General features: G+C 39.9%; 1 protein-coding gene across 21 annotated transcripts in view; it reads left to right on the top strand.

Moving 5' to 3' along the window:
- The window catches only part of GAPVD1 (GTPase activating protein and VPS9 domains 1), a 74,507-nt gene extending 50,733 nt beyond the window's left edge, over positions 1 to 23,774 (top strand). For 12 of the 21 annotated variants that reach the window (XM_081067211.1, XM_081067216.1, XM_081067208.1 and 9 more), the window contains 15 exons: positions 951 to 1,085; positions 1,557 to 1,676; positions 4,613 to 4,690; positions 4,923 to 5,293; positions 7,450 to 7,537; positions 8,535 to 8,615; positions 12,144 to 12,266; positions 13,368 to 13,497; positions 15,094 to 15,203; positions 15,512 to 15,671; positions 16,555 to 16,742; positions 17,739 to 17,952; positions 19,911 to 19,983; positions 21,564 to 21,761; positions 23,043 to 23,774. In XM_081067211.1, the coding sequence (XP_080923337.1) occupies positions 951 to 1,085; positions 1,557 to 1,676; positions 4,613 to 4,690; positions 4,923 to 5,293; positions 7,450 to 7,537; positions 8,535 to 8,615; positions 12,144 to 12,266; positions 13,368 to 13,497; positions 15,094 to 15,203; positions 15,512 to 15,671; positions 16,555 to 16,742; positions 17,739 to 17,952; positions 19,911 to 19,983; positions 21,564 to 21,761; positions 23,043 to 23,183 (2,210 nt within the window). In that variant the 3' untranslated portion in view covers positions 23,184 to 23,774. Of the gene's footprint in view, positions 1 to 950; positions 1,086 to 1,556; positions 1,677 to 4,612; positions 4,691 to 4,922; positions 5,294 to 7,449; positions 7,538 to 8,534; positions 8,616 to 12,143; positions 12,267 to 13,367; positions 13,498 to 15,093; positions 15,204 to 15,511; positions 15,672 to 16,554; positions 16,743 to 17,738; positions 17,953 to 19,910; positions 19,984 to 21,563; positions 21,762 to 23,042 lie in introns of those variants that run through there. The other 9 variants (XM_081067206.1, XM_081067214.1, XM_081067203.1 and 6 more) reach the window with 2 other exon arrangements.
- Positions 23,775 to 26,232: the final 2,458 nt, after the last annotated feature.

Raw genomic sequence — 26,232 nt, forward strand, 5'->3', positions numbered from 1 at the left:
TTTTGTCTATCAAGAAAAAAAATGCAGTGTTGCATGGCAGTAGGCTAAGATGGCAGGTGCTTCCTGACTCTGTGTTCAGTTATGTTGAAAGTGACTATTAGTAACTCATCAGGATTCTGTGTGGGACTCTGAGTCCAGAGTCTCCCACTAACTCATCACAAAATAGGAATAGCAACATGACTCGAACTGAGTGGTTGGATGCCTGGTAAGCACATTTAGCTTTATCCCAGGGGAGAACTTGACCCTTTGAAAGATATCGAATGTATTTTTTAAATGCACTGAAATTGGGACTGTGGAGTCCTGAGAATTATTTTCTGTAGGATTATTATAAATGTTGATAAAGTGCTTAGGACTTTTTCTTTACTTATGTATTGCATTTCTACTTTTTTTTTTCTGATTATGGATATAAATCTTTGCCTTCAGCTAAATGTCAGCTACCAGAAAGCAAACATAAGTAACTGTATGTCTGAATTACGTTCCATCTGATCCACTTGGCTCAAGAATAATTAAGTGGTCCTGATATGTGTTCTATAATGCTTCACACATTCGGACATGCTCTTTACATAAGGAGACAGTAGGATTAGCTCACTCTCTGTTGATCATCCATACCGTAGGAGTTATTTTTTAGAAAGTGGTTGATTTAATGCTAAGGTATTCCGTGTTCTTTTGTTCAGTTTACTTGTTTACCACCAGCATGCTCTGTGAGATTAGTGATCTGGAAGCAGAGTTTTCATCTTTGCACAATGAACTGGCCTATACTGGGATGAAAATCACCTTGACTTCTTTAACACTTGATGATCAAACCAACTTTGCTAACTGGCCTAGACGTAGAAATCTATTTACACTGATTTTATTCATGCCCTGGTAGCCTTTATTACCTGGGTCACAAAAGCTGAAGCAGTTGCGCACTAACAGACTCACCAGTGTGACCCTTCACATCTTCTGTTTAGAAGCCCCAGATCTAAAGCAGGAGGAGCGTCTACAGGAACTGGAGAGCTGTTCCGGACTGGGCAGCACTTCTGATGATACGGATGTCAGGGAGGTCAGTTCCCGCCCCAGCACACCAGGCCTCAGTGTTGTGTCGGGTATGTCTGTCTTGTTTTAAGGAATAAGGATTTCAAGGTGTGTTCCCACATCCCCATTTTTAAAGTTGATAGCAAAGAGATAAGTTTTATTTAAGAGCTGAGTAATTTCCAGAAACAAAATTATTTCTATAGAACCTTAAATCTGTGAGAATCGAATGTGTGGCTTTAATAGTGCCTGCTGAAGCAATTGGCATTCAGTCTGTATGTAACTATCTGTTCTGGATAGCCTCTGCTACTGTATTTAGATTATCATATGGTAATTTTGATTATGTTGTACAAATCAAGGTAAATGTATTTAAGCAGTAGTACAGTAAGGGATATAATAACCAAACAGCTCACATGTATAGAACTGGGACACAAAAAATTTGAGAATATGTACATTTATCCAAACCTCATATACTTTCTGTGTGGTTATTTTGTTCTTCTTGCAGTTTATTTTTTGCTCTTTTGTTGTTTTTGTTGTTTTTAAAGGCATAAGTGCAACCTCTGAGGATATTCCCAATAAGATTGAAGACTTGAGATCTGAGTGCAGCTCTGATTTTGGGGGTAAAGATTCTGTCACTAGTCCAGACATGGATGAAGTAACTCATGGTGAGAAGGGGAAATGAGAATGACTTTTTAAAAACAATTACATTTATGGGTGAAACTGGCAGTCGTACACATTGCTGGTGATAATATCAATTGTCACAGCACTTTGGGGCATAATTTGGCAATACGTATATTAGGCCTTAAAAGTTCACATACTAAGTTTGGTCCAGTTAGTCTACATTAAGAATTAGTCATAAGGAAACAGTCCTATTTATAAAGTCTTATGCACAAGGATATTCTTCATAGCATTTAATTGGCAGAAAATTAGAAACTACCTAAGAATGGAAAAATAGGATGGCTAAGTGAATTTTGATGTAACCACTTATTAGAATTTATGCAGCTGCCTTTTAACTGCTTTAAAGAATATGAAATAACAGAGAAATACCTACAATATAATATCACCTGGAAAATTTAGAGAATTTTAGTATATATAGGTATTATAAAATGTTTAAAAAACTATCATAAAGAAAGCACTGAAAAGAAATACCAAATGCTAGCAGTGGCTTTATATATTGGTTCTGGGTACCCTTTCTTTATATATATTTTTGTTTGTTTGTTCCAAACCACGGTTTCTCATCCTCAACATTACTGACATTTGGGGTCAGATAACTGTTGTGGGCCTGTCCTGTGCATTGTAGGATGTTCAGCAGCATCTCTGGCCTCTCCCAGGAGCACGCCACTTCTCTCCCTCCCCTGCAGTTGTGACAACCAAAATGTCTCCTGACATTGCCAAATGAGCCCTTGGGAGGCAAAATAGCCCCAAATGAGCAGTTTTCGAAGTGTAGTGGATCACTGAGGACCCTTTTGAAGGTGGCGGGCGGGGGGGGTGGGGGACAGGTATGAGGTCAAAACTGTTTTCATAATAATAAAAGTTGTCCTTTTCACTGTGTTGACTTTTGTACTGATGGTGCACAAGTAAAGGTGGTACATTGCTGGCACCTTAGCACGAAACAAGGCAGTGGCACCAAAGCGTGCTAGCAGTCATTGTATTCTCTTGCAGGTAAAAAAAAAAAAGTTTTACTTATGAATGTCTTTGATGAATCAGTGAAAATTATTTAATTACATCTCAACCCCTTGGGTGTACATCTATTTAGTATTCTGTGTGAGGTAATAGGAAGTACCCCTGACGCATTTCTGGTGCATTCTAATATATGGTGAAGTGTCTCAAGGAAAAACACTTATGTAATTATTTGAGTTGTGAGCTTACCTAGCTGTTTTTTCTTGTTTGTTAATTTGTTTTTCATGAAACACCATTTTTACTTGAAAGAATGACTGACAAACTGTAGTTATTAACACTTGGGTGTTTGGCAGACATTTCTAGCAAATCAACAAAGTGAGCCTATCAGAGTGGTTTGTTGCCAATGATAAAATTCAAACTTTCAGATAAAAATTAGAATTTTGGAAAACTTGTGCCCACCTCCATGAGCTTGACAGCTTCCCATTATTGAAGCCTTTTCTGGTGAGATTGGTGATTTTCTACATGATATGTTGAATGTGTCAACATTTAGAAGCTCTGCATATCTAATTGAACCAGTGTTTTCCACATGATCAGTGCATGATATTACAAAATCATGCATCGGTAAAAGATCCATTTATAGTACAAGACAGACCAATTAATTTTAATATAACAGTACAAAAATTTCATTGATTTGGTTTCAGATTCTACATTGTAGCTGACCTTTAAAAACGACTTGTCAAGATTCTGTATAGTATTAAAGAAGAATATCCACAATTATCTGAAAAGGCTATTAAAATATTCCCTTTCCAAGTATATATGTGAGGCCAGATTTTCTTTACATACTTCAACCAAAACAACATATTGCAACCAGTTGAAAACCGAAGCAGATATGAGAATCCAGCTCTGTTCTATTTAGCCATACATTAAAGGAATTTGCAAAAATGTAAAAGAGTGTCACTGTTGTTTTTTTTATTTTGGAAAATATAGTTATTTTTCATTACAAAGGGTTATTTATGTTACCATTTAAGGGGTATATTTAAATGGATCTATACATATAAATATTTCTTTTCAGTTTTAATATCTCATATGATAAATATCAATAGATATAAATCAGTCAGTAATTTTTAAGAATGTAAAGGTGTCCTAAGACCAGAATTTTGAAAACTGATATTCTGTGCTATCTTTCATAGTGATATACTGTTTCTGTAATTTTTCAAAGAAGGTAAATATAAGATATAGAACAAAAGGAAAAATCAAAAGGCATACATAATACTATCATTCATTATCAAAAAGAGCTGACTCAAAACAATTTCTTTTATATATTTCAGTATGAGCCTCTGCACACTTATCTATTTTAATATTTCTTCTTTCTTCTATTTACAGAAGTCCTTTTAGTATTTAACTATAATATTTCTGATTTTGGTTGTTTAGACAGGGTGAGAGGAGTCATCTTTTATTCTGTAGCTTAAAATAGTGCACTTTAAAAAATATGAATTTATTTCATGGTGTAATGTAGTAGTATTCTTGGTAAATTGTCATCTGCTGAGAGCAGTATTAGAATTTCTAATTTTACAACTTTTTATTTGTACTCCTACTGTAGGTTGTGTTGCCCCTATTTTTATAGCTGGAAGGTGAGGCTCAGGGAATTTGTAAAATTCTGAAATTTTTGATAACTTACATCTTCTGGCTCTACGCTCTTTGCGTTAACTATGATGCAGTTTTTGCCATTAGAAGTAATAGGCACATGGACGCTAGACCACTTAAATGTAATTGAAATCCATGTGTGTAGAAGAAAACAACCTGAATTTGGAGTAATCAACATTTGGTATTTGTTGATTCTTTCCCTAATATGCCCCCTCAAGTTCTAATTGATCAAAAACGTTTGAAAACTGGGAAAACGCCAGAACCATTTTCACTGTGTTGAAACTCTCACTGAGTCCAAAGTCCTGACTTGGTCTCACTGTTTGCCTGTGTGTTTTAGGTGCCCACCAGCTGACCTCTCCTCCTTCCCAGTCAGATTCTCTACTTGCCATGTTTGACCCACTGTCTTCACATGAAGGTAAACTGGTCAGATGAACTTTTATTTTAATTGAGATATAATTGACGTAGCATTTTATTAGTTTCAGGTGTACAACATAATGATTCAATATTTGTATATATTGTGAAGTGATGATCAAGTGAGCTTTTTGAGTCCTGTCTTATCACAGACAAGAACGGAACAAAAACCCTTTGTTAATGCCTTTGTTGGATCAGTTGTGTCTCAGCTGCAAACTTTTTTCCCTGTGTTCCAGGGGCTTCTGCTGTGGTAAGGCCAAAGGTTCACTATGCCAGGCCGTCGCATCCACCACCGGACCCCCCAATCCTGGAAGGAGCTGTGGGAGGAAATGAGGCCAGGCTGCCAAACTTTGGTTCCCATGTTTTAAGTCCAGCTGAAATGGAGGCATTTAAGCAAAGGCATTCTTACCCTGAGAGATTAGTTCGTAGCAGGAGCTCTGATATAGTATCTTCTGTCCGGCGACCCATGAGTGACCCCAGCTGGAACCGACGTCCAGGGAATGAAGAGCGAGAACTCCCTCCAGCTGCAGCCATTGGTGCTACTTCTTTGGTGGCTGCACCTCATTCATCATCTTCATCCCCGAGTAAAGACTCATCAAGAGGAGAGGTATGAGACATAGGCCACGTAGAAGAATTTGCCGTTTGTGGTCTGCCTGATTCTCGGGATATCTGAAATTAGCATGGATTATATACATCTAGCATTAAGGATGGATAGTAGTCAGGATTAAAGATGACTGTTAACCATAATCCATAGGAAACCTGTAGTGCTTGGTTTTGTAGTAATGTAGCTTGCATTTTTATTACGCTTTTAACTTCCTTCAAGTAATTTTATATCTAATTTCATTTAAATCTCACAGTTTTCTTCTAAGATAGTTAGCTATATTGTTTCTTTTTTTCCAACGAGGTATTATTTATTATTTTGAAACAATCACAGAGTTAGAAAGAAATTGGAAGTAGGTAAAAATAAAACCTCTCCCCCCATGTGAAAGGAAGTTGCCAACCTGATGCTCCCACGCTCCATCACCTGTGAATACGTTAGTGTGAGTTTCCTACAAACGTAGTTTATACAACCATCAATATCAGGAAATGAAAATTGATACATTACTGCCATCTAATTCTCATACCCCACTCGTGTCCCCAGTTGTCCCAGTATCATTCTTTATGTTAATAGTAAAAAGATCCCATTCAGAATCGTATCTTGTATTTAGTTGTCATGTCATTTAAGTCTCAGTCTAGAACATATCCTCAGTTTTTCCTTGACTTTCATGATTTTCACACTCTTCAAAAACTATAGGCCAATTTATAGGATGTTTCTCAATTTGGGTTTCTTTGATGTTTTCTTATGACTAGATTCAGTTTGTTCATCTTTGGCAGCATTCTCACTAACGTGAAAATACTGCATCAGCTAGCACACAATTTTAATTTGTCCCACACCTGTGGTGGTCATTTAGCTCATTTGATGAAGGTGTTGTCTGCCAGGCTGCTCTGCTGTAAAGTTACATTTTTCTCCTTTGTAAGTAATAAGCATTTTGTGGGGGAGGGGTCCTTCAAAAATATGTAAATATTCTGTTCTTCGTCAGATATTTTCATTTACTCACTGATTACATCTATGGTCCCATGGTTTCTATTTTAGTCGGTGAGTTTGTTATTGTCGTTTATTTTGAAGTCCAGTTGTCCCTGATTTGGCCAGTGGGAGCCCCTTCAAACTGGCTCCTGGGTTCTTTTGACATGCTGCTATCATTTTTTGAGTATTTCTTTGCTTTTTGGCACAAAATGTATACTCCCTTCTCCAACAGTGAGAAACCTGTTTTCATTATTCTTTGTGTATGTGCTTATTTGTCAGTCCCCTTATGTGTAACCAATATCCCACCCCCACTGCTAATCCGTCCCCGGCACAGGTGCCCTCATCTCTCTGCCTGGGTTCTGATACCCCACCTAGATGAATGCCCTTAGAGAAGATATTTTTAGTTTGTTTTGTAGATGAGAAAGCAAATTAAATGATTTGTCTAAGGTCACATGATGGACTAGTCCCTGTCCTTTGACATGTGGCCTTAATGATCACTCCATGTAATTGGTGATTAAGACATGAACTTTGAAGTTGATTAGATCTAGGTTTGAGTCCCAGCTGTGCCACATACAGGCTGTATAATTTGGGGGAAGATGAGAGATGACTTTTAAAATTTTTATTAAAGATACAGCTATCATGCAATGTTATATTAGTTTCAGGGGTACACCATAGTTATTCAATATTTATATACCTAAAGAAGTGATCACCAATAGAAACAGCCTTTTTTAGCCTCAAATTTCTCATCTATAAAAAGGGCTTAAAAATAGTAATTCTCTCCTAAGGCAACTGTGAGGTTTAAATGAGCTACTGTGTTCCTCATGTTCAGTATTTGGCGCCCAGCATGCACTCGGTTTTATTATTAATACTACTGCTACCGTCTCTGTTACCCCTCTGGACTTTATTTGCATTGCTTTTACTCATCCCGTAAGTGTATTTTGGGTTCCTACTCTATGCTAGGCTCCATATTACACTTTCAGTTTACTAACAGTGATGAGGTCACACCTATCCTCCAGCAGATCATAGTCTGGTCCCTAAAAGGTACACGTCAATGTTCCAGAAGTTGCCTCTGCAGCAATAAGAACAGTTTTAAGACAAACCAGAGTGATTTTTTGTGTTTCACAGACTAACCAAAATCCTTTTCATAGTAATTTGTCCTGCTGCCCAACTCCAAATAAAGCATCAAACTTTTTCTACAGACTGAAGAACGCAAAGATAGCGATGATGAGAAATCAGACAGGAACAGACCTTGGTGGAGAAAACGTTTTGTTTCTGCCATGCCTAAAGGTAATTTTATGAAATATTAGAATGCTGAATTAGCAACAAGAAGCAAAGCCCCAAAATCTTTTTCAGAGAGCCAATATCTCGACTCCTCTCTCTATGAGGCCTGCTGGGCTTGTTTCTAGCTGTTTTGAGGGTACAGAAAATGGTTTGGCACAGGTGAATGCTAAGGCAGAATTTCAGAAATGACAGTTCTTGTTCTTTTCAGGAAGTGCTAGTGGTTTTCATAAATGGAAGGCATGCAAGTCATGGGTGTTTAAATATCATGTACCACTGATGTTAAACATAGGACTTTGGACATATTTATTTCCAATAATTATTGCAGGAAAAAGGGATGCTATTGGTAATTAAACTGAAAATCTGAAATTTATCCCTTACATTTTTGGAATAAACTTAAGCTTTTAATGTTTATGTTCGTTGAGAATGTTTATACCCTGAATATTAGTGAGTGTTTATTTTGGAAGGCAGTTGTATAAAATTGTTTGCTTTTTTTTGTGTGAATAGCCTGGCATCATACCAGTAGATACTGAGATTTGAGTTTGCAAAAGCATTTCTTCCTGAAAGGAGAGATCTCCCACGATTAAAGTTAGGGACTTCTTCTGAAGGGCTCTTCTCGGCACCGTGTCACTCAGGAGCTGAGGAGCACTGTTTTCACGCCATACTCAAGGCCACTCTCGGAGGAGAGAATGAGCTTAGAGCTTGGAAGGTGGTGTTTTTGAGCAGAGGTTAAGTAGCAGTGGTTTGGAATTATCCTAGTCGATTCCCGTTAAATCATTCCTCCTGTGGCAGATGAGCCTAAAGCAGATTTGGAAAAGTCTTTAAGAACCTTCTCTACTATTGTACAAACAATTATCAATTGACACTCGGGATTTCTTAGCTTTGAAACTTTTCACCTTCCTTTCACTTAGAAATGTTGGCACACCGGTTAACTCCAGAATGACTGCTGTCTTCCGAGTAGTGCAGTATGTTATGTGTCACACTACTGACTTTATTTAATTTCCAGCTCCTATACCATTTAGAAAGAAAGAAAAACAAGAAAAAGACAAAGATGATCTGGGGCCTGACAGATTCTCAACACTCACAGGTTTGTAGACAATGGACTTCCTGGCTCCTTCATTCCCAGAGCACATATTTCATAACACTTTTTCTTGGGTGCCATAAGCGTTGCCTTTGTAGAAGAGTGTGTCTGTGTGTGTACAGTGGGGAGTTGGTCCTGCATAGCTCTGTGGTTTCCCGTTGGCAGCCACAGTGAATCAGTGTGCTCTTCCTGCAGACCACCACCACCATCATCATCCTCATTATCATAACTTCTGCTTATGCTGAGGCCCCTGATCCTGAGCCTCTAGGCACACCCTGCAGCGCGGCATCTTAGTGGGATGATGACACATAGTGCTTTTAGGAAAGTGTGGTGATGGTTTTACTGCTGTGCATGACTTATCTTTGGATCACTGATTGAAGTTTTCTCTAACGTTTTCTCTAACATTGATTGTACAATTCTAAATTTATTACCATCTGTAGTTCTTGATTTTTCAGGATCACAGGGAAATTCTGTTTTACCTAATTTCCTTTTTTTATGATAAGGTGTTTGTTCAAACAATATCATAAATTTATAAACTTTACCAGTTTTTTACAGCTTGAATAATTTTTAACATTACCATCTGTACAACAAGGGGTTAGGTTCTTACCTTATTCAGCATTTGTATTTTTACAGCTTCTTTTTGGCACGTTATGAATGAGTACCTTAAAAGGAAAAAGTTTGAGAAGTAGTGTTAATGACCCAACCTTGAGCTTGATAGCTGTGTACGGTTTCCAGTGACTGGAGAATCGAGAGAGAAATTAATTTCTCATCTCTTTTTTTCTCTTTTGATTTTAAGATATGTTATCCTGCTAAGTTAAAGTTAAGATTTTTATTTAAAAATGGGATAAGTTTTAAAAGAACATCCTTCTCAAAGAACTCAGTATATCCCAGGTAGAATCCCATTTAAATGCATGTTATTCTGATGTTTCGTTCTCTGTATTTAGATGTAGTTCCTTGTCCTAGCACATATCCCTGCTTTATTTGATGTGTGACTTTCCTGGAATAACGGGTTTGAAGAGCAAGAGCTGTTCTTCCAGGCCACCATTCGCTGCTGAAGGCAGTCACGCCTCTCTTACTCAATCAGCCAATACCATGTTTCCCTGAAAAGAAGACCTAACTGGAAAAGAAGCTCTAGCATGATTTTTCAGGCTGACATCTCCTGAACATAAGCCCTAATGCGTCTTTTGGAGCAAAATTAATATAAGACCCGGTCTTATTTTCGGGGAAACACGGTACTTCTGAACACCTGACGCAGGCTGGGCACTGTGCTAAGTGTTGTAGGTATGAAGTCAAATCCCACATGACCCCTGTTCTTCAGGAACTCACAGTCTGATTGAGAAGAGTTGGAAAGGCATCCTTTTGGCAAGATAATTCATGTTTTCTTTCCATGTTCCCAGTGTTAGGCCGCCACCACCGTTTACAGAGTGAAGTATTCTTAAAGAAATCTCATGTTTTTAAAATGTTGAATCAATAATTTTGGAGAAGTTACTTGTCTTTGGGCAATACATGTTTCTTGATTCTTGGTGCCTAAATTAGAAGCTAGGTAGAATAGAGTAAATTTTTTTCATGTAGTATTTCATTTTCTTTGTGTGTGATTCAAGCCATTTAACTTCTCTACTGGTGCAGAAACTTCTACCTGATTAATGACCCATTGAAAATTATCGTTAAATCAATTTTAAAATACTCTGAAAGGAAGTTTCTTAACAGACTGCCCATAGTCCCACCACCCTGTTTTTTCATGTTCTCTCCCAGTCTTTCCATATTTGTACGTAGCTTTTCATGATTAGAGTCTGTATGTAACTGTATTCTTCTTTTATCACATGTTATTTCATAAACCCTCTCCCAGTTTCTGCTAGACATAGTTGATTTTTCAATAATTTTAATTGGCTCTAAGATAATCTGTCATATGATTTTATTGTAGTGTTGAACATTCTCTTCATAATGTTTTGGATATTAAAATTGTATCCAGTTTTTTGCTATGAAAATTGTATCCAGTTTTTTGCTATGAAAATACTGCTCACAACTTCATATATGTAGCATTTTTTTGTTTGTTTTTATTAATTTCCTGGGATAAAATTTTTATGAATGGCATTATAGAAATAAAGATTATAAGCAACATTATGGCTTTCATTATGTTTAGCCAAATTTTACTGTCCCTTTTTCAGAGCACTCAACAGCACTCAAAACCAATAGCAAAAAGTACTCCCCCTCCAAAAGAAGATGTTGTAGTGATAAAGGTTTTTATCAGTTTACATTTTGAAGAAGATCAGATTAGGACTTTCTGATCACGCATTCAAATGCCATTATCACAGGAAGATTAAATTACTTTGGGAATCCTTTCTCTCTAGAGTTTACTACGATTTTACAGACACAAATACCAAATATTTTTTTCAGGGTAGAGCCTATGAGCATAGTTACTTAACCTCTATAAACCTTGATTTCCGCTTCTGTAAAATGAGAGCGACAGTAGCACCTCCCTGTAGGGCTTTTGTGGTGATTGAGATTGTTCATAAAAGGTGCTTAGCACAGTTCCTGGCATGTGGTAAGTGCTCAATAAATGTTGCTGCTATTAATATTAGCTACTGTTAACACACATATATAAAAATCTTGTGATTTTTAAGTGTTTTTAGACTTTAAAAAATGGGATTCTACCAGAATGTAGATGTTTATGGTTACATGCTTGGACTAGATCTATGTCAGGAGTTTGCATTTCACTACGGAAGTTAATTTTGTCCCATAGATCGGTAGCAGTTCTTTGCTTTGATAACTGTTAATTAACGACTGCTATCTTGGGCTCCAGGAAAGCATACGCTGATTGTGCTGACAGGATAACGGTCCCGTCAGTAAACAGTGCTGCCCCTGTGACTGGGACAAGCTTTTTCTCTGTGCACCCCAGGTACAATTCCAGCACTCCCCAACAATGTCTGGATTTTCTAGGAGTGCCTCTGACACCATTGCATGCACAGAAGTGCTCTGTTTCAGCAGCTGCATGGTCATGGTGAGACCTAGAATATGAGTATCCGAAGTTTTCACTTGTGGTGTAGAGAGAGAAAGCCATGAAGGAAGAAAGGAGGAAGGCATTGTTTTATTATTATTTAATAGGCTTTAATTCTCAAGTTGAATACTTTTTTTTTTCCTCCTTCAGCATGGAGATGTCTGAATAATGAAGTTTGCATATAAAAATGCATTCTTGGAAGTTCTGTTAGCATGAATTGCTATTAACAATGATTTGAGTGTCAGCATTTTAGAACCCATCATCCATTTAGTCTGCACTGAACTTTTTGACAGTGTCATGCAGAATTCTGGCAATGATGAAAGAGTGGAGCTAACTCTCCCAATTTTGTGCTTTGGCAAGGCTCTCAGACCCAGAAATGGGATGAGTAGACAGCTGCATGGTGCCTCTTAACGTTGAGATATGTGCTCTTTTTTAAGTCTTATCTCCTAATTGGCCTCTGGGATTATGGTCCTGGTGTACTAACATCAGAGTTGGTGCAAACTGAGGGGAGCTGATTCTCTTCCTCTCCTTTCCTGCAGATGACCCCGGCCCTAGACTCAGTGCACAAGCTCAGGTCGCTGAGGATATTCTGGACAAATACAGGAATGCCATTAAACGAACCAGCCCCAGTGAAGGAGCGATGGCAAACTATGAAAGTACAGGTGATAAACATCATCAAGATTTGAATAGTAACTTTTGTATAAAATCACAGTGATAAAGGTGATCTGTAAAAGCAGCCTTTCAATAGCTACTTTTGAATAGCTGACAGAAAAATATGATACAATCCCCAAAATAAATTAAGAGGAAACAAAAGTATATAAAAGCATGAATTGTATACTGCATGTATTTGTGCTGTGTGTGCACAGAGTGTGTCTGGAAGGATCTCAGATGGATAAACTGAGTTGGTTTGGGGGTGACTCACAGGGATCCTGAGAGGGGGGATCTGGGGAGAAGTGGCTTCCTACACGTCTTACTTTGAAAAGTTGTAAAATAACAGAAAAGTTGAAAGACGAGTACAATGCAACTCCATATTCCCTCTACCTAGACTTATGAATTGTTAACATTTTGCCATTTTCTTTATATATATTGTTTCCTGAAGGATTTGAAACTATCTCCTGAGAATAAAGATATTTTTCCTATATAAGCACAATATCTTTATTACACTAAGGAACTTTTTATGCTTTTTGATTTTATACATGTATTCTTATCTAAGTTATCTAAATTAATTGAAAAGAACCATGGGAACCACAGAGCAGTCCTGGATTTGCGAGTTCACCCCCAGCTCATTCTTGGGCAGTGGGAGAAAACCTGGCGAGGAGGGCGGGAGGCCTGAGCACACAGTCTGCCTCAGCCACTGGCTAGCCAAGCGTTTACAGCAAGCTGTTTGCTGATAGGGCAGGATTCCATGGCTATAAAATGAGGGTGTTGTGTAAAATGATTTCTGAGGCCCCTTTTAATTCTGTGGTTCAGTGATTCTGATTACAGAGTCGTATCTTTATTAAATTAGTAAAGACTTTCATTGTTTTAGTTTTTGGTTAGGATTTGTGTAAGAAAACCATTCTCTTCTCAGCAGGTGGTCTCTTGATATATTATCATTGCTATCAATAACTTGTTTAAATGTTTGAAGTTTTCTTTCTTGTTCAGAGAACTCTTACAGTAAAGCATAGTGCTAATTTATTATTGAGTTGCTCTGAATAACTGCTAGTGCCAGAATATTCCAGATTAACCTGCTTATCCTTTTTTGGGGGGTGGGTTTTGTTCAGAGGTTATGGGTGATGGTGAAAGTGCACATGATTCTCCCCGCGATGAAACACTGCAAAACATCTCGGCCGATGATCTCCCAGACTCGGCGAGCCAAGCAGCCCACCCTCAGGATTCTGCTTTCTCTTACAGGTACTTCCTCTGTAGGATTTAGGACTTTGAGGTTTGGACTTGTCATCACCTTGCAGTCACTTCAAGTCAAGTGATTCCTTGAGTCACTTAACAAATGTAGAAAGCAGAGAGATAAGAACAAAATGGTTGTTGACTGAGAAGACCACTTCATGTGTGGATGTCACATACCAAAGGCTTTAATTCAGGGATATGCTCACAGGCACCACATAAGTAATTAAAACGAAACAGGTGGCAGTGCCTCTGCCCATGCAACGCTCCCAGCCCCTGCGAGAAATGTGGGGGAGGGGGAGGTAGGAGGAAGGTTCAGCTGCGGGGTGGAATAACCGACTGTCCCCAGTGAGCCTACTGGAGCCCCCTCAAGCTTGTCCTCATTACCCAGATTCAGCAGTTACTACTACCGTGTTTCCCCGAAAATAAGACGGAGCCAGACAATCAGCTCTAATGCATCTTTTGGAGCAAAAATTAATAGAAGACCTGGTATTATATACGACCTGGCCTTATTTTACTATAAGGGTCTTCTATTAATTTTTGCTCCAAAAGACCCATTAGAGCTGATTGTCCGGCTCCGTCTTATTTTCGGGGAAACGCGGTACATGGCCAATATTGTTTCATATTTACCTGCCCCGCCCCCATTGGTTTAAAGCAAACTCTAAATAGTACCATTTTATTTATAAATATTACGAAGCTTTATCATTTTTTTTCTACAGTAAAATTGGAGGGAGTGGCACACAGAATTTTAATTTTTCAGCCATGACTTTACCATCATATATGTTATGAATCTTTGCATAGTGGGTGAATGTTACATTTGATAGGCTAGATTTCTAAATTCCTCCTTTTACAGGAAGCAAACCTATAGGGAAAGATTTAGAGCTAGTCAGTTGAGCAGGACAAGTGTTATCCGCAGGAGGAGCAAACGCTGGCCTGTTCTCTGACGTGTTTCAGCCTTGCTTTGCATCAGAAGCTCTGGTTCATGCCCTGCAGGACCTCAAAGGGCCCGACCACCAGCAGACAAGAGTATGAAGAGCTGCGTTACTTTGCAGTCGACACCTCACTGAAGGGTGCTTTGCCCTGGGTGGTACTAGGTGCTTCGGTGGTTGGAAGTTGAAAGGAAGCAGGTTTTGGCTCAGCACAAAAAGGTTTCAAACAATAGCGCAATAGTAAGAAAGGGCTTCTTGCCCGGTAGAGAGGTCATCTTGTGTCGGGATGTGCGTTTGTCAGGAGTTACAGTAGTAGTTCTTAGTTTGGGTGGTGAGATGGTTCTGAAGACTTCTGCGGGTGCCTCCCAACCCTGGTGCAGTACGTCATTCTGACAGTGCCTCTCCTGGCCTCAGCACGTGAGCGGAAGAAGCATCTGTTGTTTGACTGATGCTGGTGACCACATATGGGTCTTACCCAGAACACTTTTCACAGCCTTGCTCCTTGGGTAACCAGAAAGCCTCTTCCTTTAAGTGAGGCCTCAGTAACTTAAAAATTACTCTTTATTTATGACCACATGAAACATTTGGGTTCTGAGGTAGCATATTAATTTATGTAGTAAATGTTCATAAAAGGCGACTATATCTGGATAAAGATATTAATGAATTTTTTATTCTCCAGAGATGCAAAAAAGAAACTGAGGCTTGCTCTTTGCTCTGCGGATTCTGTTGCTTTCCCAATGCTAAGCCATTCAACAAGGAACGGTTTACCAGACCATACAGACCCAGAAGGTAAATTGCTACATGGTAGTTTCATTTTTTTCCTATATGGGTTGAACCATATGAAGTTGCCAGTATTCAACTGTCAGCTTTATAGCAATTCCATATGGTTCAACTTAATACAATTATGGTCTCAGTTAAGGGCACTTTGATTACTGATGGTTCATTAAAGGGTTCTCTAATTGAGAGTGGCAATACCGCTTAGTTCTACTGATACACGGTAAAGCTGAATTGACATCCAAAGGCTGAGGAATGGCATACAGCTTATGTAAGCCCATGGAAATTCTCAATAGTAACAGAATTCTTATTTTTCTGTTTAGAAAATGAAATTGTATGCTTCCTAAAAATTCAAATAGCCGAAGCAATTAATTTACAAGATAAGAACTTAATGGCTCAACTTCAAGAAACGATGCGTTGCGTGTGCCGCTTTGATAACAGGACGTGTAGGAAACTGCTGGCGTCTATTGCTGAGGACTACAGGTACTAACTACACCCAGCCTGCTTTGCCTGGGGACTCTGTTTCCAGCTGCAAGTGTTCTTCTCAGTCCTTGTTCCAGAAATGAATCTCAGCTTACTGCAAAGGGCTTGGTTATGTTTACCTGGATGTACATTTCCAAGGAACACATTTGGCTCTTTAGTCTGCAAGTGTAGTTATAAATGAGCAGCTCCTACTAACAGAAGTGCAGTTTGCTTCAGCTTTGCAGAGACGCAGCTTTAGCAGAGTGAGGCCAGGACAACTGGGATAGAATTTTCGCTTTTGTAAGGATGACGGGAAAGACTACTTCTGTAAACTCGGAGGCAGGAGTAGGCCTAGGAATTGCTACCCTTTGTCTGTTGCCAGTTGCTTGCTCTCAGTGAAGAAGAAAACGTAATTGAGAGGCTTAGGAAGTGAGGGGGCTTTGAGGCCTAGGGAACGGGTGCTCTAATAAATTGTTACATTTGGACTGTGAAAATAATTATTGGTATGTTTAATGATCCAGTGGTATATTAACCTGTATCTTGTTGTTATTTTAGTTTCCTGTAGCAGTCAATTTCCTGTGAGGTGTAAGGTCCCACCAGCGTGGAGACAATGCTCCAATATAAATAGACCAGCAATGTGAAAGGACTTAGTAGTGATTCCTAAGTTAGGTAGCTAAGTCTTCAGCCCTGGAGGCAATACTCTTCACAAACAGGCAGAATGCTTCTGTTTCTTAGCTGGCAACATAGTTCGTCCTCAGGACAGTTGTCTGCAGCCTGACATGCCAATTTGTAAAATCAGAATCTATGAAGTAACTTTTTTTTAAAGAAAAATTAGGATTCTTAGTCTCCAAAGAAAGTGTTCACTGTCTGTATCTGATCTCATGGAAAGCATATTTCCTTTTAGGAAAAGGGCCCCCTATATCGCTTATCTCACCCGGTGTCGACAAGGGCTGCAGACCACGCAGGCTCACCTGGAACGGCTGCTGCAGAGGGTTTTGCGGGACAAAGAGGTGGCCAATCGGTACTTCACCACCGTGTGTGTGAGGCTGCTGCTGGAGAGCAAAGAAAAGAAGATCAGGGAATTCATTCAAGGTAACTAAAGACCCTCTGGTTAAGCATTTCTCTTCAGCCACATATTACTGGGAAGATTTGGAAATTGTTCTTTTGCTTGTTTGTTTGAGTACCTATATGTCTAAGAGCAGTTCCTTAAAGTCCATTATTTTATAGATTTTTTTTTTTTTATTAAAAGATTTTATTGGGGAAGGGGAACAGGACTTTATTGGGGAACAATGTGTACTTCCAGGACTTTTTTCCAAGTCAAGTTGTTGTCCTTTCAGTCTTAGTTGTGGAGGGCGCAGCTCAGCTCCAGGTCTATTTGCCGTTGCTAGTTGCAGGGGGCACAGCCCACCATCCCTTGCAGGAGTTGAAACTGGCAACCCTGTGGTTGAGAGGATGCACTCCAACCAACTGAGCCATCCGGGAGCTCAGCGGCAGCTCAGTTCAAGGTGCCATGTTGAATTTTAGTTGCAGGGGGCGGAGCCCACCATCCCTTGATTGCTGGGGGCAGAGCCCACCATCCCTTGCGGGACTCGAGGAATTGAACTGGCAACCTTGTGGTTGGGAACCCACTGGCCCATGTGGGAATCGAACCGGCAGCCTTTGGAGTTAGGAGCATGGAGCTCTAACCGCCTGAGCCGCCGGGCCGGCCCGATTTTATAGATTCTTAATAATTAAACCTTGATGTCAAACCATTAATTTCATTTTTATTGGATTGGGTATTTATAGTTTATTTAAAAATTAGAAAAAATTGGTAGTTTTGGATCCACACAATTTTCCTCATTTTTTAAAACAAAGCATATCATTTTTGTAACAAACCCCTTACTCTTAAACTTTTACATATCTCTTACCTTTCTACTGATTTTTATGATTTGGCTGCATATTCTCCTAAAATAAACCATGTCCAGACACCTTAGGCTTTAAGAGTGTAGTCGTAGTGTCTACATAGCTAGTGATTAAAATGATTTCTGTGCTCTTCTTTTTAAAATTGTTCAGGTATTGTATTTTAAAAATTATTATTTTGCATTGGAGACTTTCAGAAACTCACAGCAGCTGATGATAAAACTGCTCAGGTAGAAGACTTCCTGCAGTTCCTCTACGGCGCCATGGCGCAGGACGTCATATGGCAAAACGCCAGCGAAGAGCAGCTTCAGGATGCCCAGCTGGCCATTGAGCGGAGCGTGATGAACCGGATTTTCAAGCTGGCCTTCTACCCTAATCAGGACGGGGACATACTTCGTGACCAGTGAGTGCAGTGCCTTGTTGGACTACCGAGGGGACAGCTAGCCCCATGTCTTAGACGAGCTGTACGTGAGACTTGGTATCTAATAGTAAGGGAAATGCATGTTACCATTTTTCACTCATCAGAGTTCAAAGATCAAAAAGAATGATACTGCCCTGTTTCGGGGATGTGGGGAATCAGGCCGGAGGGCGTAAAGATGGGATGGCCTTGTTGGAAGGCACTGCTGTTTACTCTGCCTCAGCTGTTCTTCCCTTCCTGCTTCATACTCTCACTTGTCCTTCAGATCTTGACTCAAGTGTCACTTCCTCGGGGAAACCTTTTCTGACCTTTCTGACTAGGTGAACTCCCCGGCGGGGCTCTCAGGCCTGTGTACCTTTCCTGAGCACCTGCCACAATTGCAGTCTCACATTTGTTAGACTCATGATTCTCAGCTGGCACTGCTGACATTTGGGGCCGGGGAGTCTCTGATGTGGGGCTGCCGTGCGCATTGCGGGATGGTTAGGAGCATCCCCGGCCTCTGCACACTAGACTCAAGACTCAGTGGTACCGACCGCACCAGTTGTGAGAACCACAGATGTCTCCAGACCTTGCCGACCGTCCTTGGGGGGCAAAGTCGCCCCCTGTTCTTGAGCACTGGTTTGTCTGATAAATGCTGCACTTTCCCACCGGATCGTCCATGCGGGCAGGAACATAATGCTTTTTTACTCACCACTCTTATCACAGCATCAGGCACAGTGCTTGACTTCTAACATGCGTTCGTTATTTGTTAGGAATGAAAAGTTACATGTTTGAATATCAAAAAATACCTGGCATTGTGTGGTATGTGACTTATATCTCAGTAACACTCTTTTTAAAAAGTGATCCTAAGAAAACATTAATCCTGAAAAAAAACATCTGGAATGGAAACAGTGGTTATTTTGGGCAGTGAGACTGGATGATTCAGCATTATTTTTTTTCTTCTCTGTATTTTCTCTGCTTTACAACCCTGTTTCTGCCCCAAGTGTGTCGAGGTGGCTATCGCGCTCTCCAGCCGTAAGAGTGACTTACTGTGCTGTCGACTCCAGGGGTCCATGTAATAGGATCTCAGGGTGGGGCATTCGTGGCTTTTGTAAGAGTTTTTTTCCATGGAAATTTTAAGATACTGCATGTATATTTGAGAGAGTTCACTTTCCTGGGAGTGGGCTAGGGTTGTTCCAACCTGCCTGTGTCACGTGTTCATAATTCAGAGGCTTTTAGCCCACCGCAGGCCTCTGTACCCAATACGCCAGCTGGGACCCATGTTCTCTCCAGAGCACCAGGTTTTGGCTTCCAGCATGGGATAAGGAGTGGGGACATTCAAACTGTATTTACTCAGAGAGCAGCTTTGAAGCAGATTGTTCCTACCCTCTCCTCCATGGTATTTCTGTGGGTCTTATAGAGGGGAGAGCTAACAGTGTTCTGCAGAGAACACTAGAAGCCAAGAAAGCCAGATTTAGCTCCCGCTGTTGACCTTGTGTGGCCTTAGGCAAAACAGTCACTTGTTTAAGCCTAATTATTTTCATCTGTGAAACGAGAGGTTGCGTGTTTTCAGAGTCCCTTCTCCATCCAAGCATCTGTGATTTTTGGTTTCTGGCTCTTGATCCCTGTACTTCCTGTCAACCTGTTTCCTAATTGGTGTGTCCCGGCAGTTTCTGAGCTGAGGGCTCCTCCTCTTCCATTGGAGTGTTGTCTCAGTCTGGGAAAGAAGGACTTCCCTACTCTCCCTGCATGCCTTCACTCAGCATTTCTAAGCAGACCCTACATATGACTGTTTTTGACAAGAAAGAATACTTATAGCTAAAAGGTCATCTCACCCACAGTTGTCTTCTATATCTAGACATGAGTCTAAAACATTTGAAATGTTTTGAAGAAATCAGTTACGACTATCTGTGTACCTTATTTTCTGAAATATGTATTTACGTATGTGTTTTTGGGGTTTTCAGGGTTCTTCATGAACATATCCAGAGACTGTCTAAAGTAGTGACTGCAAATCACAGAGCTCTCCAGATCCCAGAGGTAATGTAGGTGAATTTGGGGATGGGAGGGATGAGAACTGAAAGTTGCTCCGTGTGCCCTATATGCATGTTACCAGCTTTTCAAGGAAACAAAGTATAATAAAGTATGTGTGGGGACAGAGCCAGGAGTACAGTTTCCAGGCTCTCAGCCTTACATGGAAAGGTGCTGGCTCAGGTAGTAAATGGCCATCAACTGTGATTGGATGGCCATCAGCTGTGGCTAGTTGGCCGTCAGCTGTAACCAGTGAGCCATTGGCCACTAATATAACTGCTGTGGCTACGCTAGCAGAAAATGGGGGGCTAGCAAGAAGATGGTAGCTGGTAAGTGCAGATTGCAGTTAGGACGGCGGGTTGTGGACAGTGTGGGTCCTGCTTCCTGTGTCTCCAACCCAGCTGCCAGCAAGACTATAGTGGTATGACTCCCCTATCTATGGCTCCGTGGGTGTTCCTTTTTGGCCTCACCATATCCTGCGTTCCCATGTGGGGAGCGGGACCAGAGACCCCGCAGGCCGCCCTGCACGACAGTATATAACACTATTTGCATTAGAGGTAATTCAGTCTAACTGTGAAGTTCTCGAAGAGTCCTCCAAGGATTAAGATTGATTCCCTGGCATGGAAAGGGACCCCTGTGGTGGAGAGGAGGTTGAGCCTGGGGCCACTGTTGTGCAGGCAGGGCATCTGCGTCACAGAAACTGCTGTTCCAGTAAAAGAAACTGATTGGAACTTGTCATGAAGTTACCTTTAATTATGGATACTGCCATGTTTCCCCGAAAAGAAGACCTAGCCGGACAATCAGCTCTAATGCCTCTTTTGGAGCAAAAATTAATATAAGACTCGGTATTATATTATGTTATATAATATTATATTATACCAGGTCTTATATATAATTATATATAATATAATATAATATACATAATTAATATATATTAATATAATAATATATATAAGACCGGGTCTTATATTAATTTTTGCTCCAAAAGATGCATTAAAGCTGATTGTCCAGCTAGTTCTTATTTTCGGGAAACACGGTAGCATTTTTACCTGCCCTACAGCTCTTATTAGGAAAATTTCAGGTGTTTGAGCTTTCTGGTTGGTTGATTAAAAATTCACTAATGAACATTGATTTAGCATAACATTCTTAATTGTTTTCGATTTTTTGAATCTGTTATTTCTAGAGCTACTACAGCAAAGGCACCTACTAATTTTTAAATTATTTTCTTTCAATAAAAGTAGCTTGTTTGTACTTTTGGAATCAGCTACTGCATGTAGAGAAGTCCCACCCTAGCTATTCAAGAAAGATAATTGTTTGGAATTTTATGATTTCTAGGTTCTGTGTCATTGTATGCCCTTTTTTCTTTTAATGGATATCTTTTTAAAGTATAAAGCATATTATTTAAAAGTTTAAAAGTTAAGCTTCAATCTTTAGTGGAAGGGGAAGGAACCGCAGTGTGGTTTTACCGAAGAAAAAGGAAAAGGCAAAAACCCTCTGCTTCTGCCTCCTGACGGAAGCAGGTTTCTGTGGTCGCTGCCTCTGGTTGCCGTGAGAGTCAAGCCTGCCTGCCTGTCTGTCGTCTCACTTAGGTTTATCTTCGGGAGGCACCGTGGCCATCTGCACAGTCCGAGATCAGGACGATAAGTGCTTACAAGACCCCGCGGGACAAAGTGCAATGCATCCTGCGAATGTGCTCCACCATCATGAACCTGCTGAGCCTGGCCAATGAGGATTCCGTCCCGGGAGCTGACGACTTCGTTCCTGTCCTGGTGTTTGTGCTGATAAAGGTGGGCGCCTCCCACGACCAGTGGAGAGTTTATTCAGAGCAAGTGGTGCAGGGTGCTGCAGGATGTTAGAGAATTTGGCTCTTTTCCAAGTCTTAGGCCCTGTGTTATCCAGAAAGAAAGTGTCTACTGTCAAGTGTTGTTCTGTCCAGAAGGTAGGGTTTTCGAAAGAAAAGGTGGGAGGACCAGATTCCTAGGTAACCATTTTCAGCTTTTCAAGCAATGCCTGAAGTTCTTGGTTGGGGATCAGTATATAATTATTGAATGAATGAATGATTGTGCTTTTAACATCTTCTTTTACATTGAATTCTTCAGAGTACTTGTCACAAATTACTAAATTTGCCAATCATCTCTCTCCTCCTCCAGTTTCTTAATTTGTAACTATACCATGTTATTTTAAAAAGTACTGACATCTCTTGTTGTTTTTTGACTTTAAAATTAAAATTCCATGATGTAAACAGCTTATTTTGAACATTTTGGAGGAGACCATGTGTCTTGGGAGCAGACAAGTGACTGCATCAGTTATGTGTTCCAGTCAGCTCAACCCATCTGTTAATGTCTAAAGTATATTTGACACATATCTTACTAATTCTTAGTTTGCAATATTTCTGCAACCTGAACTCTTTGAGTCAGAAACCTATAGAATGAGTGTGTGATCAGCTTTCGTAACTGCTCCGGTTAGCCCCTGCTCTTCTCTCTCCCACATGTGATATGTCTAGTTCTTTACACAGAGCCAGGTCCAGGTTGTTTTAACAAGCAAGACTTGGCTTATCTTCCTAACCACTTAACATACCTGTGTCCTTTCTCTCCACATGAAGAAGGTGAAAAAGCAGATGTCTTTGTTGCCTCTTGCAATAGAGGAAACATTATCTCTCTTAGGTTTTTCCTTCTTAGCTGATTCGGCCTGCACTTACTAACCACGTAGAACTCAGCTTGCGTACATCATTTATTTTCTTATCTAACATTCTGGAATCTGGGATGTTGAGTTAAATCCACTGGGATTAATTAGTTCAGCCTCCTAACTAAACCCACTGATGGGTTTAAGTGATTTGCAGAATAGAGAGCTCTAGGTCAGCTAGGATTAGAGCCCCACTTGCCTTTCCAGTATACTGTTGCTGCTCATAGTAGCTAGGGTTTACAAAATAGTTCCAGAAAGGAATTTAGGGGTTGTTTTCAGAAGCACTGATAACTCTCACAGAAAAACATTAGAAAATGTTAACCTAAATGATTTTTGCAGAGCCACACATCTGGGTAATTGACTCTCTTTATTTTTCACTTCTCTAGGCAAATCCACCCTGTCTGCTGTCCACTGTTCAGTACATCAGCAGCTTTTATGCCAGCTGTCTGTCTGGAGAGGAGTCCTATTGGTGGATGCAGTTCACAGCAGCAGTGGAATTCATTAAAACTATTGATGACAGGAAGTGACCAAGACCAAGGCCCACCAAGGCAGCAGACTGTTAGATGGGCAAACACATCGTGAAGAAAATGGACCAGCTGCTTTGAAGGCTGAAGATTGTTTTTGTATAATATTGTACAGCATTCAGACATTTTCAGACAGATCTTTACTAAACAGATTAATGAGCTAACAAGCAGGTTCTCCTTTCTTTAGGCTCCTTTCCTTTCTGAGTTGCATATTTTGTTTTTTTCTTGTCCCCAAGTAGAGAATAGTACTGCAAAAAGGGACCACATTTTTCAGGTATTTTGAAATATTAAAAAACAAAGCAAAATTTCCTAGAATATTCCTAGATCTCCGTTCATGGATACCCGTTCTTTCCTTTTATTTTTAAAAAAGAAAAGTACACCTCTTTTAAGATGCTAATTCCTATAGGCATCCAGTGGAAGGAAAATATGAGTTGCACTGAGGGTTATAATGGTGGTGACATTAGTGGCATTATCTATAAATACACTCACCTAAATTGAAAAGCAAAGAAGGAAATGTAAATATAATATATATTTATATTTGATGTAATATGGACATCTTCAGATTCTAATAAACAAGGAATATTGCTCATAGTAGATTGTGATGTACCCTCTTGTGAAATGGTTTCCTTGACAAAATTTAAGCTGAGCTTAAAAGCAAAGAACAAAAAAACACAGAAATATTTATTAAAATGTAATACAGCTTATTGAACTTTCTAGGTATGGAGTTTGGTACACAGGTCTGCCTTTGATGAGTACGAAAGTAACTGAGTAGGTCACTGAGACACTTCTCACCATGGACATCTCTGAGCCTGCTGTAGGAGAGAGACTTTAACCGCCATACATTACATACAAAGGAACAGTAGACACCTAATACTTTACTGTGGTACTTCTCATCTGAAATACTAAGTATAGTGTAGAAACCCCAAACAGAGCTCCTTATAAGCCTTTAAATGTAATATATATTTTGATGATTATTCACATTGAATGCACAGACCAGGAATTCGGTGAATGTCATTTTTTAAAAAACTAATTTGTATTGTGTGCTCTAGTGATAACGAGTTTTATTAGTGATAAACTATTTTAACCAACCATACTATTCTTATGGAAAAAAATCTATTTTGGCAGGTTTCTGTGCCTTTATTTCACTCTTCTGAAAAAATACGTGTTTCAGTATTTTGGTTTGATTGTATATTGATAATTAATCAGGAATGGGTTTTGGTGTCTGAGAAATTAGCCAATAGGCACACCAAACCTTCAAGCACAAGTTTTGTACGTGGTCATCCCTGACTGGTTTCACTACGTGTGTTTCCTAATCATGTTTAGCTTCTTTCATAACAGACTCAGTCCTATCCCTTGAGTCCCTTGTTGCTGACAGCATTTCCAGGCATTTTTAAGGGAACTGTGACAAACAGCCTCGAGAGATGAATGCGGAGGTTGTCTTCTCCCTCTCTCCAAGATCTCTGTGTCTCATTGTGCCTAAAGAAGCGGATTTTTCTTCATGCCTCCACCTCTTCTCGTTCATTTCTTTTAAGGATACTGAAATAAGTGGCATAGGAGTGTGGGATGTGGTTTCTGCCTTTTAGGGAGAGATCTGAATTAAACTAGTACTACAAAATGTCCTTTTCAATGTTAGGTTAAGAAATCGGTGTACAGTCATGTGCTTCATGGGCTGTAACTGTGCAACTTGCCTGGGTATTAGAAGTCAAATCCCATCGTAAATACTTTACAAGACCAACAAAACGGTCTAACACGATTTCTGAGACTTAAAGTGAGTCCATTTACTTCAGCATTTGATTCAATAAATGTTAAGTCAATAGAAGACTTGGAATAGTTGAAATTCATTGTTACAGGATTTAACTCAAAAGTCAATGATTTTTTTTTTTTTCCTCCACAGTGGTTGCTAAGTCTATTCCATAGGGATAACTGAAGATGTGGACACTGAACAGGGCTCTTTTCTTTGAGTTTGGGGTGTAGAGCTGACTGCAGAGCTTGAGCCAGTGGTGAAGGTAGAACCCTCAGTGACACCTCTGAGGTGGAGGTGGGTGCTCGGGTCTTGACCCAGGAGCTGGCAGAGATGCAGAGCCCAGCTCAGCTCCCTCTGTCAGGAGCAAGGACTGCTTCAGCACTAACCATGACTGGCTGGATTTCATGGCAGGGTTTATTGTAGTGCTGATTTCCAAAGTTAGCATTTGGTGGGTAGAAGATAGGGTGTCATTTGATTTTGCTCTTCCAGGAAAGAGGAATAGTTGTTCTTTGAATGTTTCTTCCAGCATTTTACGTGAAGGATTAGTGCAAAAGGACACAATCACCCATAGGAAACATTTGGTAGCCACTGATTATTACCTGGATTTTCACAGTTAACTAATGTTAAATGGGGAGACAGTGGCTCAGTGCTCTGAAGTCGTGTGGAATTAACCTTGTAGTTTGTGTTTTGTGTTTATATTCTGCTTCTGGAGAAAGCTAAGAAATCCACAGATAGAAGATTGTCTTTCCTTGTAGAACGGTTTGTTTAAAAAACCTGGTAAACGTTTATTTTCTTTCTCCACTTTAGGTCAAATCTCAGTCACAGCTATTGCATTCTGCTTTTTCTTTTTAAAAACCCTCCTTATGAAAGCCTTTTTGATACAGATATTAAATCGCTGCAGTAAGAGAATTGGGCTTTGTGAGGGATTGCAAGTAGATGTGATTCATGGTTTTTTCTTTTCCTGTTGTGTCCCAGAAGCCTTTGTTCAATGTGGACTTTGACTATCTGTGGTCCTGGGTGCACAAGCAATAGAACAAAGTGTGGCCCAAACAGTATTGAGCTGTAAGAATCTGAAGCTGAGTGAGTGTGCCTCGTGGGCACCGTTTCCCTGCTGCCTGCCTGGGAATTCCATCTGGGGCCAAGTAAAGGCCAACTAAGTGTTTTAAATGAGTGAGGTTTTAAAAATTCCCTTTTCTGTTGTGATTTGGGTGTGAAAGGGGAAAGTAGGACCATACTTGCGCAAAATTATTAGTGGATCGCATAGACGTTATAGAAATGTAATGGAGTTAGCTTCCTCCATTTGTGCGT

This window comes from Rhinolophus hipposideros, assembly GCF_964194185.1.
Source record: "Rhinolophus hipposideros genome assembly, chromosome: 11".
Lineage (NCBI taxonomy): Eukaryota > Metazoa > Chordata > Mammalia > Chiroptera > Rhinolophidae > Rhinolophus > Rhinolophus hipposideros.